At 45.6% G+C, this 13,208-nt stretch overlaps 1 protein-coding gene across 2 annotated transcripts in view; it reads left to right on the top strand.

The window, feature by feature from the left end:
• Window positions 1–1,094: 1,094 nt before the first annotated feature.
• The window catches only part of JMY (junction mediating and regulatory protein, p53 cofactor), a 573,379-nt gene continuing 561,265 nt past the window's right edge, over window positions 1,095–13,208 (top strand). The window contains exon 1 of one of the 2 annotated variants that reach the window (XM_078675206.1): window positions 1,095–2,280. In XM_078675206.1, coding sequence (XP_078531332.1) covers window positions 1,693–2,280 — 588 coding nt within the window. In that variant the 5' untranslated portion in view covers window positions 1,095–1,692. The remainder of the gene's footprint in view (window positions 2,281–13,208) is intronic. The other variant, XM_078675207.1, reaches the window with a different exon arrangement.

Here is a 13,208-nt window from a genome sequence, read left to right as displayed (position 1 = left end):
GGAGCTATTATAGAGAATCAGAGCTCAGGACTAATCCAAGTGTGCTCATCTCATGAGTTTGCTGCTACCTTAAATTTGCACAATCTCTCATGAGAAAACCTGAACGGAAAATTGCTTCCTATTTTTAGCTTTTTAAACTGCTTTTACTGGTTTTAACATTATTTATTTCCATTGGTTTTAAATGACTTTAAATATGTGTATATCTGCCCTGTTTTTGCTTGGTATTTAATGTCTTTAATCAATGTGATATGTCTGTTCTCCAGGCCTGAAAGCACATTATAAACTTGCTCCTTTCTGCCTTTGCAGTCTCCTTAAAAATACTTTGTATTGGCCTTAAAATGTCCAAATTAATGTGCAATAGTAATTTGGTGTCTTATGTATGTTTTTTATCTGTGCTTTTATGGCATATTGCCGAAACAAAGTTCTTTTCGACTTTGACTTTATTTTTTTTAGAGAGTTTTTTATATAGCGCGAACTTGAACCGAACCGAATCAGTTATCAGAGCGCTTTACATAGCACCAGTTACTTTACATGAGGACACACTTTCATTTTTTTTTTTTTTTTTTTTAGGCACGGGGAGATTAAGTGATTTGCCCAGAATCAAAGGGGGTTTTTGGCGTCGTTACCGAGACTCGAACCAAGTTCCCCAGGTCCGAGGTCGAGCGCCTTATTCCAGTAAACAAAGAGAAGCATAATCCTCACTTCTGTGTCCATAATAGAATTGAAAATTCTTGACACACCAGCTAGAATTTTTTTTAGTCTTCTTCACATTTGGCAGGGAGGGGTTATTTCTCACGCTACTGATTTTAGGGGTTTAAACGGAAACCGTTTCCTGTACTCCACCATAACCATAATAAAGGATGCTAGCTGTGCTCAGGACTTCAGCTTCAGCCGTAGTCTAAACGATCACTCCCGTGAACATCAATTATGTTTCAAGTAAACATTGGCACGTGCAGTTGTGCAACCTGGCGCAGGCGCATTGGAAACGATCGTTGCCCGCTCTATATGCTCGCTTCTAAGAATTCGTAGAGCACAGGTAGTAGTTATGCGCACGCGCAGCGTTCGACTCCGCGCTGCTGCACGTGCGCATGTTTACGTTCCTCCCAGCGGCCCAACGTCACTGGTCAAAGAACGGCTGCTTTGTTTTGTTTTTCAGAATGAGGCCGACGCTGGTGACAGAGGGCAGGAGGAGGAGCTAGCGGAACAATCGCACCCGGGGGCAGCTGGAGGTGATCTGCGGAGGCCCGGTGGGAGGCGCTGTGGGTACAGGAGGGCGGTTGAGGGAAGCGTCGCGACGGTGAGCAGGATAATGACAGCGGCGGAGGGATCCCGGTAGGTGCTGCGGCTCGGTGTAAACAGATCCGGACACGCGAGCCCTGGCTTGGAATACACGTCACTGCGAAACAAAGAGCTTTACTGACTCCCAGCTGAGTGCGGTTCGAAGGGAGAGAGGGATAACCGGGGAAATAACCGCAAAAGAGTGAGACTCTGGTAACTGCGGGTGAGAAGGAGGAGACGGTGGACCATTGGGAAGTGGCTCCGGTGCCGGCAAGGCTGCAGTGTTTCCGGATCGCGTGCACCGGTTGTGCGAGATTTTGACTGCGGGAGGTCGATCATCGGGGGAGAGAGAGAGACTGACTGCCAGGAGGAGGCCACCAAGGATGCGCAGTTAGAGACCTGACCCAGGAGGCCATGTCCTCTTCCGAGGAGACGCTGGAGGCGGACTGGGTGTCGGTACGGCCGCACGTCTTCGAGGAGCCGCACAAGAGCAAGTTTGTCTTCATCGTCGCCTGGAACGAAGAGGAGGACAAGTTCGCGGTCACCTGCCACAACCGCACGGCCCAGCGCCGGCGCAGCGGCAGCCGGGGGAGTCCCCTGCGGGCCGTCCCCGGTGAGCCCGAGGCGCCGGGAGAGGCCGATGAGGAGGAGTGCAGCTGGGCAGGCCTCTTTTCGTCGCGGGACCTCCGGGCGGTGCATCAGCAGCTGTGCGCCGTCAGCGCCGAGCTTGAGCCCTGCCTGCCCCCTCTGCCAGCCGAGCCAGCGGGGGTGTGGGCCGTGCTCTTTGGGGCTCCCGAGCCGCCCGCACCGCCCGTGGAGGGCCTCTGCCACCAGCTGCAGCTCTACCTGGGGCATGCCCTGGACACCTGCGGGTGGAAGATCCTCTCCAGGGTGCTGTTCAGCGAGAGCGGCGACCCCGAGGAGTACTATGAGAGCCTCAGCGAGCTGCGCCGGGAGGGCTACGAAGAGGTGCTACAGAGGGCCCGGCGCCAACTGCAGCAGGTGAGCCCCGAAGGGGGGGTGGAGGTGGTAGTGTGCCGCTACACGGGGAGGGTTTAGCTTAACACGTGTGAGTGTTGTACGAGGGAACATCCTGAAGGTCAGGAATGATGATGAGGCCAGCGTCTGACAGATTCATGGAGGCTCAGCACTAGAGTGTGTTGGGCTGTAATGCAAGATGAATGCGGCACATAGGTAATTGTTGCGACCTATATACAGAAGAGGGCATCAATGCAAGCATTGTGGCATTGTTTCGCGAACTAAGTGCGGTGTACTGTGCACTTGTGAGCCAGCGGAGAGTTCTTTTTTGATAGTTTAAGTGAGCTCCCCCCCCCCTCCCACACTCAAGCAGAGTCTCTCTCTCAACCATGGTGGTCGGTGAATACCATCTTTTGTTTGAAAACTTTCTACATCAGTTATACCTATTTGTGAATCTCTCTGTTGCTCCTCACAACTAGGTCTGTGGTATGCAAAATATGTTGAGCTACTGAATCTTAATCTTTACACTGTACATTGATTATGCAGTAAAGAGGACACCTTGCAGCGAGTGAACAAAAAACAGCAATGCAAAACCACATCGCGAACAAACTCACTAATAATAAACATAGATAAATAAAAGGGATAAGAAAGACCACGTTCTCCTTGCTGCCCACGAGAAAGGGATTCCTTCCCATGTTAGGTAACTGCTCAAAGTTTGAAGCCCACTGGTCTGGACGGCATTTTGCATGCGTTTGTGAGTTTTGCGCTTCAAAGGTCTGGGCTCCTGGAAGCGAAAGGGAGGAGGGAACTTACCTACTCCGACTGCACTTCTTTGTTCCTAAAATGTCCACATCATTTAAATGCAGGGAACCCTTTTTTCTTAACAGTGCGCCGGTGCCTGGCCTTGCCAGTCCTACTCAAGCGCTCCAACTAGTATTTTTTGCACATTAGCAGTTTACGTCCGCTCAGATCTTTGATCTCTGGTTAAAACTATGTATTCAGTAGCGCGTTCCGAACTCAGTCTGGATTATTAACGCAAACTTTTTTAAAAAAGGCAGCTGTTCTGCCCTTTGGTTGATAATAAATAATACAGCCATTCACAGAGGCAGCGTGACCAGGCTTCTGCGACTTCGTGGAAAGTACATCTCGTGATTGTGAATACTCGATCAGGCTCTAAGCGCGAAATCTTGATCTCTACGTTTCCGTAATGTAAAATCTTATCTAAATAGATAGCCGTGCTACTTGGAATGGCTTTCTGTTTACTGAAGTGACCTGCAGCCGTGGCTGTTTGATACCTGTTAGATAAAACAGTCGCTGCGAGTCTCACTGAATGTAGCCATCACAGGCAGGTGATCTCTACCGACTTTTCTAATTTGCACTGCCTTCTAAACGGTAACAAAGGCTTTCCACGCCTCACCCTGCTTCAAAATTCAAGACATTGGAGCTTCCAGTGGTTGCTCACATTTCTGCCTTGTCTTAGTAATTATTTCAGCCGTCTTGGATTGCACCTGTTCTCCCTTTAGAGTTGCCTTACCTGCACTTCTCATCTTCCCACACTTGTGAGAGGCCTCTGCCGGTTAATGCGCATGTGTCATGCAACCTAAATGGCATAGGTTTGAATCCTTTGTCAGTTTTGTCATTTAATTCATTCTTCTTAGGTTGATGCAACGGAAGTCTTTGAGTAGGTCCGTAGTCTTTTCTGTAACAGTAGACACCTGAGTTGTGTTATGTGTTAGGAGAATGGATGACTATATTGGTATCTTTCGATAGGAAACTGCTGCATGAAGTTCTGTACTCAATGGCCAGGAAGTGTTGTAGTTAAAATATTATTTACGACAAATTGTTGTTAGGCGTGATTTTACTTCCTGCCAAAAATAAATTATTCTTTCATTAGACTCTTTGGAGACTGTCTTTATAAAACCACCTCTTCTGTGTGAACTCAAGACCCTGGGAAACTACAATCGTTGTATACAAGGCGTCTCGACCGGTTCAGTGTTGTCCTTGCAGTTTCTTATTTATTCTCTTACTTTGTTTTATACTCCTATTGTTTTTGTTAGACTATATACTTTTAAATTCTGTAGGATGTTGCTGTGACATTGGCGCAACAGTTATTTGTTGTAAATGAAAAGAGGCAGGATACCAGTGCAAGTAGAGATCAGTGCAGACATTTATTGTCATAGAAGGTAACAGCGATCTTCTTCCCAGCTGACCCAACTCGTAACTGAACAAGTTAGAATCACGGGGAAGGCTAGAGCATAGAACATCCCAACACTCTGGAATACAGAATAGGGGAAAGGACACAAAGGAAGGACTAACATAAATTGCTGTGAAATACAAGTAAGTCAATTTACAACACATCTTATCCCTTTAAATAACGCAGCAAAAGAACAGCTCAACAATTAAATAAATAACCATAAAGGACTATAAAGATCAACAAAACAAATCACAAAGAAGGAAGGCAGCTTAGCACAGATAATCATTCAAGTATGGAGGAGGTCGACGTGTTCTAGGAGCCCTAGTAACAGAAAGAGGTCCAACAGGTGAATTAACTCCAAGAGGATCAGAAACAACTTGTTGGCACACATTAGATGCATCACCACCACCCTCTTCCCTCAGAACAACAGGAGAAACAGAAGGTACCTCCTCAAAAGAAGATAACAAATAACCAGAAGTTGATGTCAATTCCGAGTCACAAGAATCAGGCACCAGAGAGACACCACCAGAAGAAGGAGAATTAGAAGACAGACTGCACTTCTGAAATAAAGCAACATTACGAAGATTCCACTTCTCGCCGTTCTCGAGAACAACATAATCAGGAAAAGAAAACTTAACTTTATAAGGACCTCTAAACTTGTTTAAACCCTTACACACTCTGCCTGGTTTAACCTTGACTAGGTCACCACAGGAAATTTTCCGTACAGAATCATCAGGTTGAGGCACACCATAAAGTCCCAGAGACGTATTCTTCAACCAAGAGGGATTTAATTTAGTTCCAGGACGCCTACCTCTCATCAACTCAAAAGGAGACTTACCGTCAGACTCATGTGGAGTCGACCGATATGCCCAAACCATATCACGAACAGCATCATGAGAAAACCCACCCGAAGCCAAAGACATCTGAATAATCCCCTTGATGAGTCTGTTAGCCCTCTCACAAACTCCATTAGCACGGGGATTGTATAGCGAAGTCCTGTGATGAGTAATACCACAATTAATTAAAAAGTTACGCATGTCAAAAGATGTGAGTTGAGTACCATTGTCAGTAATTAGCGTATGAGGACACCCCTCTTCAGAAAACAAGGCAGACAAAAATTTTATTGTGGAATTGGTAGTTATATCACGAACAAACTTCACAGTAAGCCACTTTGAAAAAAGATCGATAACCACAATAGCAAAACGCTGATCCACAGGCAACTCAGAAATGGGACCAATAAAATCAAGAGATACGCTATGCCAAGGTCGTTGTGGAACAACAATCTCACCACACGTATGAGCACCTGCCAACTTAAGTCTTTAATCACAATTCTTACAAGAGGAACAATTCTGAACCCAAGAAGCAATCTGGGCATCCATGGCTGGCCACCAAAAATCCGTTTTAACTCTACGCTGGGTGAAAGTTTGACCTAAATGGCCTTCATGAGCCAAAGCCATAACTTTAGATCTTAATGAAACTGGAGGAACAAACCTATCACCACGCATCAAAATAACGCCATCGGAAATCGACAATTCATCCAGAATTTTGATATAAGGACGAACAGAAACAGGAACACAACTTTCCTGTCGTACACCTGTCTTCACCATATCCACAACCGCCTTTAAAACAGTATCTTGAGACATAGCGGAGAACCAATCAGCCTGAGTGAAAGTGCCAACACCCAAAGATAACACATCTTGCACATATGCTATCGCAATATCATCCTGCAGATCCAATTCAGCATTTATTTATTTATTTAGTTTATAGAGCGCGACAGATGCCCAAAAAGGGCTTCCCGGCGCTAAACAGAAATTTGAACTGGAGGGACAGAAAGGTTAGAATGGGAAACCAAAAGCGCTCATTGGTTAAAAAGCCAGGTTTTAATGGCTTTGCGAAAGTGTAGGTACCTATTTTCAAGACGGAGGGTTTGGGGAAGGGAATTCCAGATCTTTGGGCCTAGGTAGGAAAAAGATCTTCCTCCCATCCTGGCCCGTCGTATTTTAGGGACATACGTTAGCATGACAGTCAACAGAAAGTCTAGATAGACAATCTGCCTGAATGTTACGCCAACCTTGGACAAAAGAAATATCATATTGATACTTCTGAAGTCTAGATGCCAACCTAGCAAGTCTCGGAGAGCCTTTACCTGAACTACCCGGAGAGAGAATACTGATAAGGGGTTTGTGGTCAGTGATCAACTTAAAACGAGTACCCCATAAATACGTTCGGAAGTACTGCACTGCCCAAGCAGCAGCCAATGCCTCTTTCTCAATCACTGAGTAATTTTTCTCAGAAAGAGACATAGTGCGTGAGGCAAAAGCAACAGCCCTCAGACCATCATCATGCCTCTGCAAAAGAACAGCTCCCAATCCTGTCGAACTAGCATCAACCATTAGGGTGGACATGCGCTTAATATCAAAAGGTGCCAACATTTTCGCGTCACACAATTCATGTTTGATATCATTAAAGCATTTTTCATGAGCATCATTCCATACAAACTTCACTCCTTTTTTTAAAAGGGATCTTAAAACAACTGTCTTGTCTGAAAAGTTTTTTACAAACTTAGAATAAAATTCAATGAGACCCATAAAAGATCTGAGTTGGTCTTTGTCAATCGGGCAAGGTGCTAAACGTATCGCCTCTAAAAGGTTTTTCTTAGGTTTAACACCCTGTGAGGAAATTTCATACCCCAAATACTCGATCTGTGGCACTAAGAAGGAGCACTTCTCTTTGCGTAAAGTTAGACCTGCTTCCTGAATTCTAAAGAGAACCTCCTTAAGAGTGGAGTTATGATCCTCAACAGTCTTACCAACAATCAAGATGTCATCTTGAAAATACACTGTTTTGTCTATACCCTTAAACAATTGCGTCACCATGCGTTGAAACACACTGGCAGCTGATGTAAGGCCAAATGGGAGACGGGTAAATTGAAAAGTGCCCTCCGTGGTAATGAAAGCTGTGAGACTCTTCGATTCGCCATGAAGACGAATCTGGTGGTACGCACTCTTAAGGTCAAGTTTGGTGAAGAATTTTGCCCCATTCAACGTAGACACTAACTCCCCTATATTGGGAAGTGGGAAAGTGTCTGCAATAAAAGTTTTGTTAAGGGACCTAAGGTCCACACAGAACCTAATCTTCCCATCTGATTTGCGTGAAATCACTACCGGGGACACCCAATCAGAAGCCTCCACGGGTTCTATGACCCCCCCCCCCTGTAACATTTCGTTTATTAGATCTTTCACTTCATCTCTAACAGTTATGGGAACTCTTCGAAGCTTGTGCTGAATGGGAATAGCATTTCTCTTTAACAAAATTTTATGAACATAACCATCAAGTCGACCCAATTCACTTCTGAAAACACTCTCAAACTCACGCATGATGTCATTCAAGGATTCATCATCTACCACCATGACCTGACACTCAGCACGAGGATCCACTCTAATATGAAGGTCGTACTGATGAATCCACCCTAGGATTGGAGGACCATCTAGTGCTACATATACCTTTCCATCAATAATTCTGCCTGAAAAAGAATTGTTCGCGTCAAAATACCCCAACATTTCTATGTGTTCACCTTGGAACCCAGTGGGAACAATGTCACACTGTAGCAAAGGAACATCAGGCCATTCTTTCTTAAACAAAGATTCTGGAATTATTGTATGCCTCGAGCCTGTGTCTACCATTAAAGTAACAACATGACCATTAATATTGAATTCGGCCTTTGGACGAATTTCTCTCTTTTCGTTGATGAGATTTACATCAGAAAGAGGTTCTACAACTACTAGAATTTTGTCGTTATCTCTGTGAAAGTCCATACTATCGTCTCGTACAACGGCCACTCTTTGTTTACCTTTGAAGCGACACATTTTGGAAAAGTGACCTACTTTTCCACACTTCAAACATTCTTTATTATTCGCGAAACAAAACCTTGCATCGGAAGAATGGGTATTACTCCCACATCTTGAGCAAAATTTTGCATTAGGCTTCACTTGCTGTTTTTGTTTGTAAACAAACTTTCCTTTAGATTTCAAAACAGCAACAGACTCCTCATCACAACCCTCAAATTCCTGTGAAGTTTAATCAGAAACAACTGAGACAGAAGTTGGTTTATGCAACTCCTTCATGCATAGCTCTGATTGTTCTACCACTTTGGCAAGGTCAATAGCATTTTTGAGAGAAGGATTTTTGGCTGCCCATAGTCGCTCTTGGATCTTCTTATTGTTGCACTGTACTATTAGTTGATCTCTCACCATTTCGTCAGCGATGGCTCCAAAGTTACACTTGACTGAAAGTTCTCTCAGACGAGCTACAAAATCGTCGATACACTCTTCAGCGCGCTGTTTATGAGTATAAAATTTAAATCTATTCAAGACTAATTTTTCTTCATTGGCAAACCTGATTTCTAGACGAGACATGGCATCAGTATATTCATCAGGAGCTGATTGCGCAGATGAGTGTAACTGTTGAGGTAAGTATTTAAAAATACGCTGAGCCTCTTTTCCTACAGCACTTAGTAATAAAGCTTTTTTGCGTTTAGCAGGAAATTGCTGGCCATCTAAAGCATCTAAGTAGTTCTCGAACATGACTATCCAGTCCTCCCAAGGAATGAGAGGAGTACCAGGTTCGGACAAAATGGTGGAGGTAGAGCAACATTAATTTGTTGAGCCATACTGCTTTGTTAAAGGGTAAAGCAGTTTGAAAGTTGTATTGTAAACAAATTGGCACCAGCACAATTAGCCTTGTGAAAGTAGATATAACACAATAAAAGTAAGAAGATTCAAGTAAAATTTTCAGTCACCGTATATGTGGGGCAGAGTCCTTGCTCGTTGTGTGCAGGGAAGCTTCGTGGAAGACGAACGAAGTAAACAAAGAAATCCAAGATGGCGGCACGTTGTGCGGTGACGTCACAGTTCCGTGTAGGTAACAGAGGTCAGGAAGCGTTGCCAGGATACGCAGCGCGAGTGCGACGAGAGCACAGCTGATGACGCTCTCGTGGCTGCGCTCGAGACAGAGACGTTAAGGTTAGCGTCTAATCTCAAAAGTTAATCAAACTTCACGAACCTTTCCTAAAGTCACCAAAAAACTCAGCCGATGAGAGACGTCGCGGAGAGGACCAGCCACTGCACGCAGGGTCCGTTTCTTTTTTTTCTTTTTGAGAAGAAAGAGCTCACTGCCGTTGCTGTCTGTGGATCGGTATCCTCGAATCAAGTCAGCTACCAAATCGTCGCCAAATTGTTGTAAATGAAAAGAGGCAGGATACCAGTGCAAGTAGAGATCAGAGCAGACATTTATTGTCATAGAAGGTAACAGCGATCTTCTTCCCAGCTGACCCAACTCGTAACTGAACAAGTTAGAATCACGGGGAAGGCTAGAGCATAGAACATCCTAACACTCTGGAATACAGAATAGGGGAAAGGACACAAAGGAAGGGCTAGCATAAATTGCTGTGAAATACAAGTAAGTCAATTTACAACATTATTCATTGACGCGACAGTTATTCATTGACCCCTGGACCAGCTCTGGTCTGCGGTGGCAGAGAGACCTGTCATTGACAATGCTCGTGGATTATATCCTGTTTCAAACTACTTCTACCGTGAGGTGAGTACGATGTGTTTCATGCTTCTACACGGAGGCACTACTACTTTTACTTATGGCATAGGCGGGCTGACGTGTTATAACGATTGCCATTTGCTACTGAACACCTTCAAAGTCGCTCCAAAAGTGTCCTGTGTGGGTCACAAAAATACACTTTCATTTCTTTGTTTGGTCCCATGAGCGGGCGTTTTCTGCTTTGCATTCTGGTTAAATTAGGCAGTCGGCTTTAGCAAGCGCATTCTGCCTTTTAAGTTTTCCTGAGGGCTCATTCTTGACATTTTGTTATGGCACAGCAGTCCAGTACTCTAATATGCCTAAAAAATGTAATTTTAGACCTCCTTTTGTCGGAAGATAGCCAGCCACCTGTTCGGCCAGGTAACACTGAAACTCACACTTAAATCTATACTGTAGGAACATGGAAAGGCCGAGTTTACATTGTGTTTTTAGATTCTGTGCATGGAGACTCTTCGCTTATATAATTGTCATTTGGTGGCTCTATTTAGGCAAACGGTGTTTACAGGACTTGTGAGTCATGCCTGGATTGAATGGTAAAGCATAAAGAAAAGCATCATTATTTGACATCGGGTGAATTTGTCCTGTCATTTATTAAAATGACTTCTAGGCAGAGGTTTTAACCATACCTTCAACTATATATACACGTGGTACAACATACATCACGTCTTTGAGAGTTCACCTGGCAACAGTGAACATTGTATGTTGGCCTAAATATCGATGAATCACACACTTATTCTTTACTTCAAAGAAAAATGTCTTGAGTCTGTACCAACAACTCTACTACTCTGTTCCACTCTACTCTGTGCCAAGCCACTCCACAGCATGCCACTCTTTTTCTACACCGATCTACTGCAGTTTACACCACTCCAATCTGCTCTGTGCCACTCTACTATACTCTACGGCATGTCTCTTTACTTCACTCTACTACATTCTACTCTATGCCACTTACTCCACTGTGCAATCTGCCACTCTACGCCATTCTGTGCAACTCCACTCGAAGCCACTTCAGCCTACACCACTCTTTAGCACTCTTTGCCATTCTCGCCATTCTACACTCAATGCAACTCATCTTAACTCCACTTTACGTCACTACGGTATGCCACTCCACTCTACTTTAGGCAACTCTACTCTATGCCGCTCTACTCTACACAACTAAATTGAACTTTACGGTGCTTTACGCCCCACTACTCCCTTCAGCTCAACTCCACACCACTCCACTCTTCTGGATGCCACTTGTCTCCACTCTCTGCTTTTCCACACTCCGCCACTCAACCCTATGCCACTCCACCACGTTACTCAACTCTATTCCGCTCTATTATGTGGCACTCCACAGCACTCTACGCCACTGCGCAACTCCATGCCACTTCACTCCATGCCACTCCACACCATGCCACTCCACACCATCTCACAACACCTCACTCCACACCCGCCACTACACCACCCCACTCTATACCACTCTATTTTACGCTACTCTATGCCACTTTGTGCTACTCTCTGCCATGCTGTTCCACAGCACTCTACTACATGACACTCCATAGCACTCTTTCCCACTCTGCTCCATGCCACTCCACACCACTACGCCACTCCACACACTACTCCTCTCAATACCACTTTACTCTGTCACTCCTCTTTAAGCCGCTCCGCCCTACACCACTCCCACTTTGCTCCACTCCACGCTTCCCTACACCACTCCACACCACTTTACTATCCACCCAATGCCACACCACAATCGTTTAGCCATGCTGAAAGCAGCAATGCTGCTGTACAACATGAACCAATATTTCTCGAAAGGCAATACATATTGGCTTTGCCAGTGCTTGTTTTGTTTAGTACTCATACTAGTGATGTAAAGCTGCTAAACTAGAATCCTTGCCTTGTAAAAGCAGCAACCCCTGCCAAGGTGTCAGTCGTTTCTTCAAGCATCGTTGGGATCAAATTTTAAATATATCTGGGCCCCTTCCAATACACCACTCACCTCTACGCCACTCCACTGCACTCTATACCACGGCACTCTACACCACTCTACTCTATGCCACCCTGCGCCACTCAACCATGCACCACTCCACTCTACTCCACAGTGCCCTGCAGTACTCTACGCCACTGTACATCCCTACACAATTCCACGCCGCTCCACTCGACACCACCTCACTACTCCATGCCACTTCACTCTACTTCATGCCACTCTAGGCTGCTCTACCGTTCTACTCCATAGCACTCTACGCCACTCTGCTCCATGCCACTCCACAGCACCACACGCCACTCCACTCCACTCAACTCCTAGTCACTCTTCTTTTAGCCGCTCCACCCTAGGCCACTCCGCTCTACTCACCACTCCATTCTACATCACTCCACTCTCCTCTACACCACTCCAATCCACCACGCACAACGCCACTGTGCTCTATGCCACCATGCGCCGCTCCACGCTGTGCCACTATGCCACTCCACACCATTCTCCGCCACTCTTTGCTACTCTATGCCACTGTACTTCACAGCACTCGGCTACACGCCGCTGTCCAGCACTCTGCTACACGCAGCTGTCCATAGCACTCTACGCCAGTCTGTTCTACGCCACTCTACTCCATGCCATGCCACTACACATCAGTGTATGCCACTCCACACACTTTCCACCCCACTCTATGCCAGTTTACTCTCACTCTTCTTTAAGCCGCTTCATCCTACGTCATTCTGCTCCACGTACTCCTCTGTTATACACCACTCCACAAATAAAGGGCAACATTTCATGAGTTGCCAGTTTTAAATGAGACCATAAAGAGTTTGCAGTCCCTTTTTTAAAAACCAAGGCTTAAGGTGGCTTGGACGGCAATGAGGACCGGCACCTAGGTCCGATACCTCCGCATCCCCGAGGGGAACAACGGCGAATTTTAATAGCGAAACGAGCACCGTCCAAAAATCCAAGGGGCCACAAGGACGTCGGAACATCTGGGGCGCAAACCGAGAGCAAGCACACCTCGCCAGCATAGACTTCGAAGGAATTACCAACTTTGTTCTCCACAGAGAGAGAGCAGGCTGCCCGACAAAATGGCGCCCACACAATAACAGAAGGTCGGCGTGAAGTGGCTGGAGGCGCGGGGTCACTGACAGAAGCACGAAGCGTAGCCACGGAACAACCGGGTACGGCATAAACCCA

The sequence above is a fragment of the Lissotriton helveticus genome, chromosome 2_1 (genome assembly GCF_964261635.1).
Source record: "Lissotriton helveticus chromosome 2_1, aLisHel1.1, whole genome shotgun sequence".
NCBI classification, from domain to species: Eukaryota; Metazoa; Chordata; class Amphibia; order Caudata; family Salamandridae; genus Lissotriton; species Lissotriton helveticus.
This window is presented reverse-complemented; position numbering and strand designations above follow the sequence as displayed.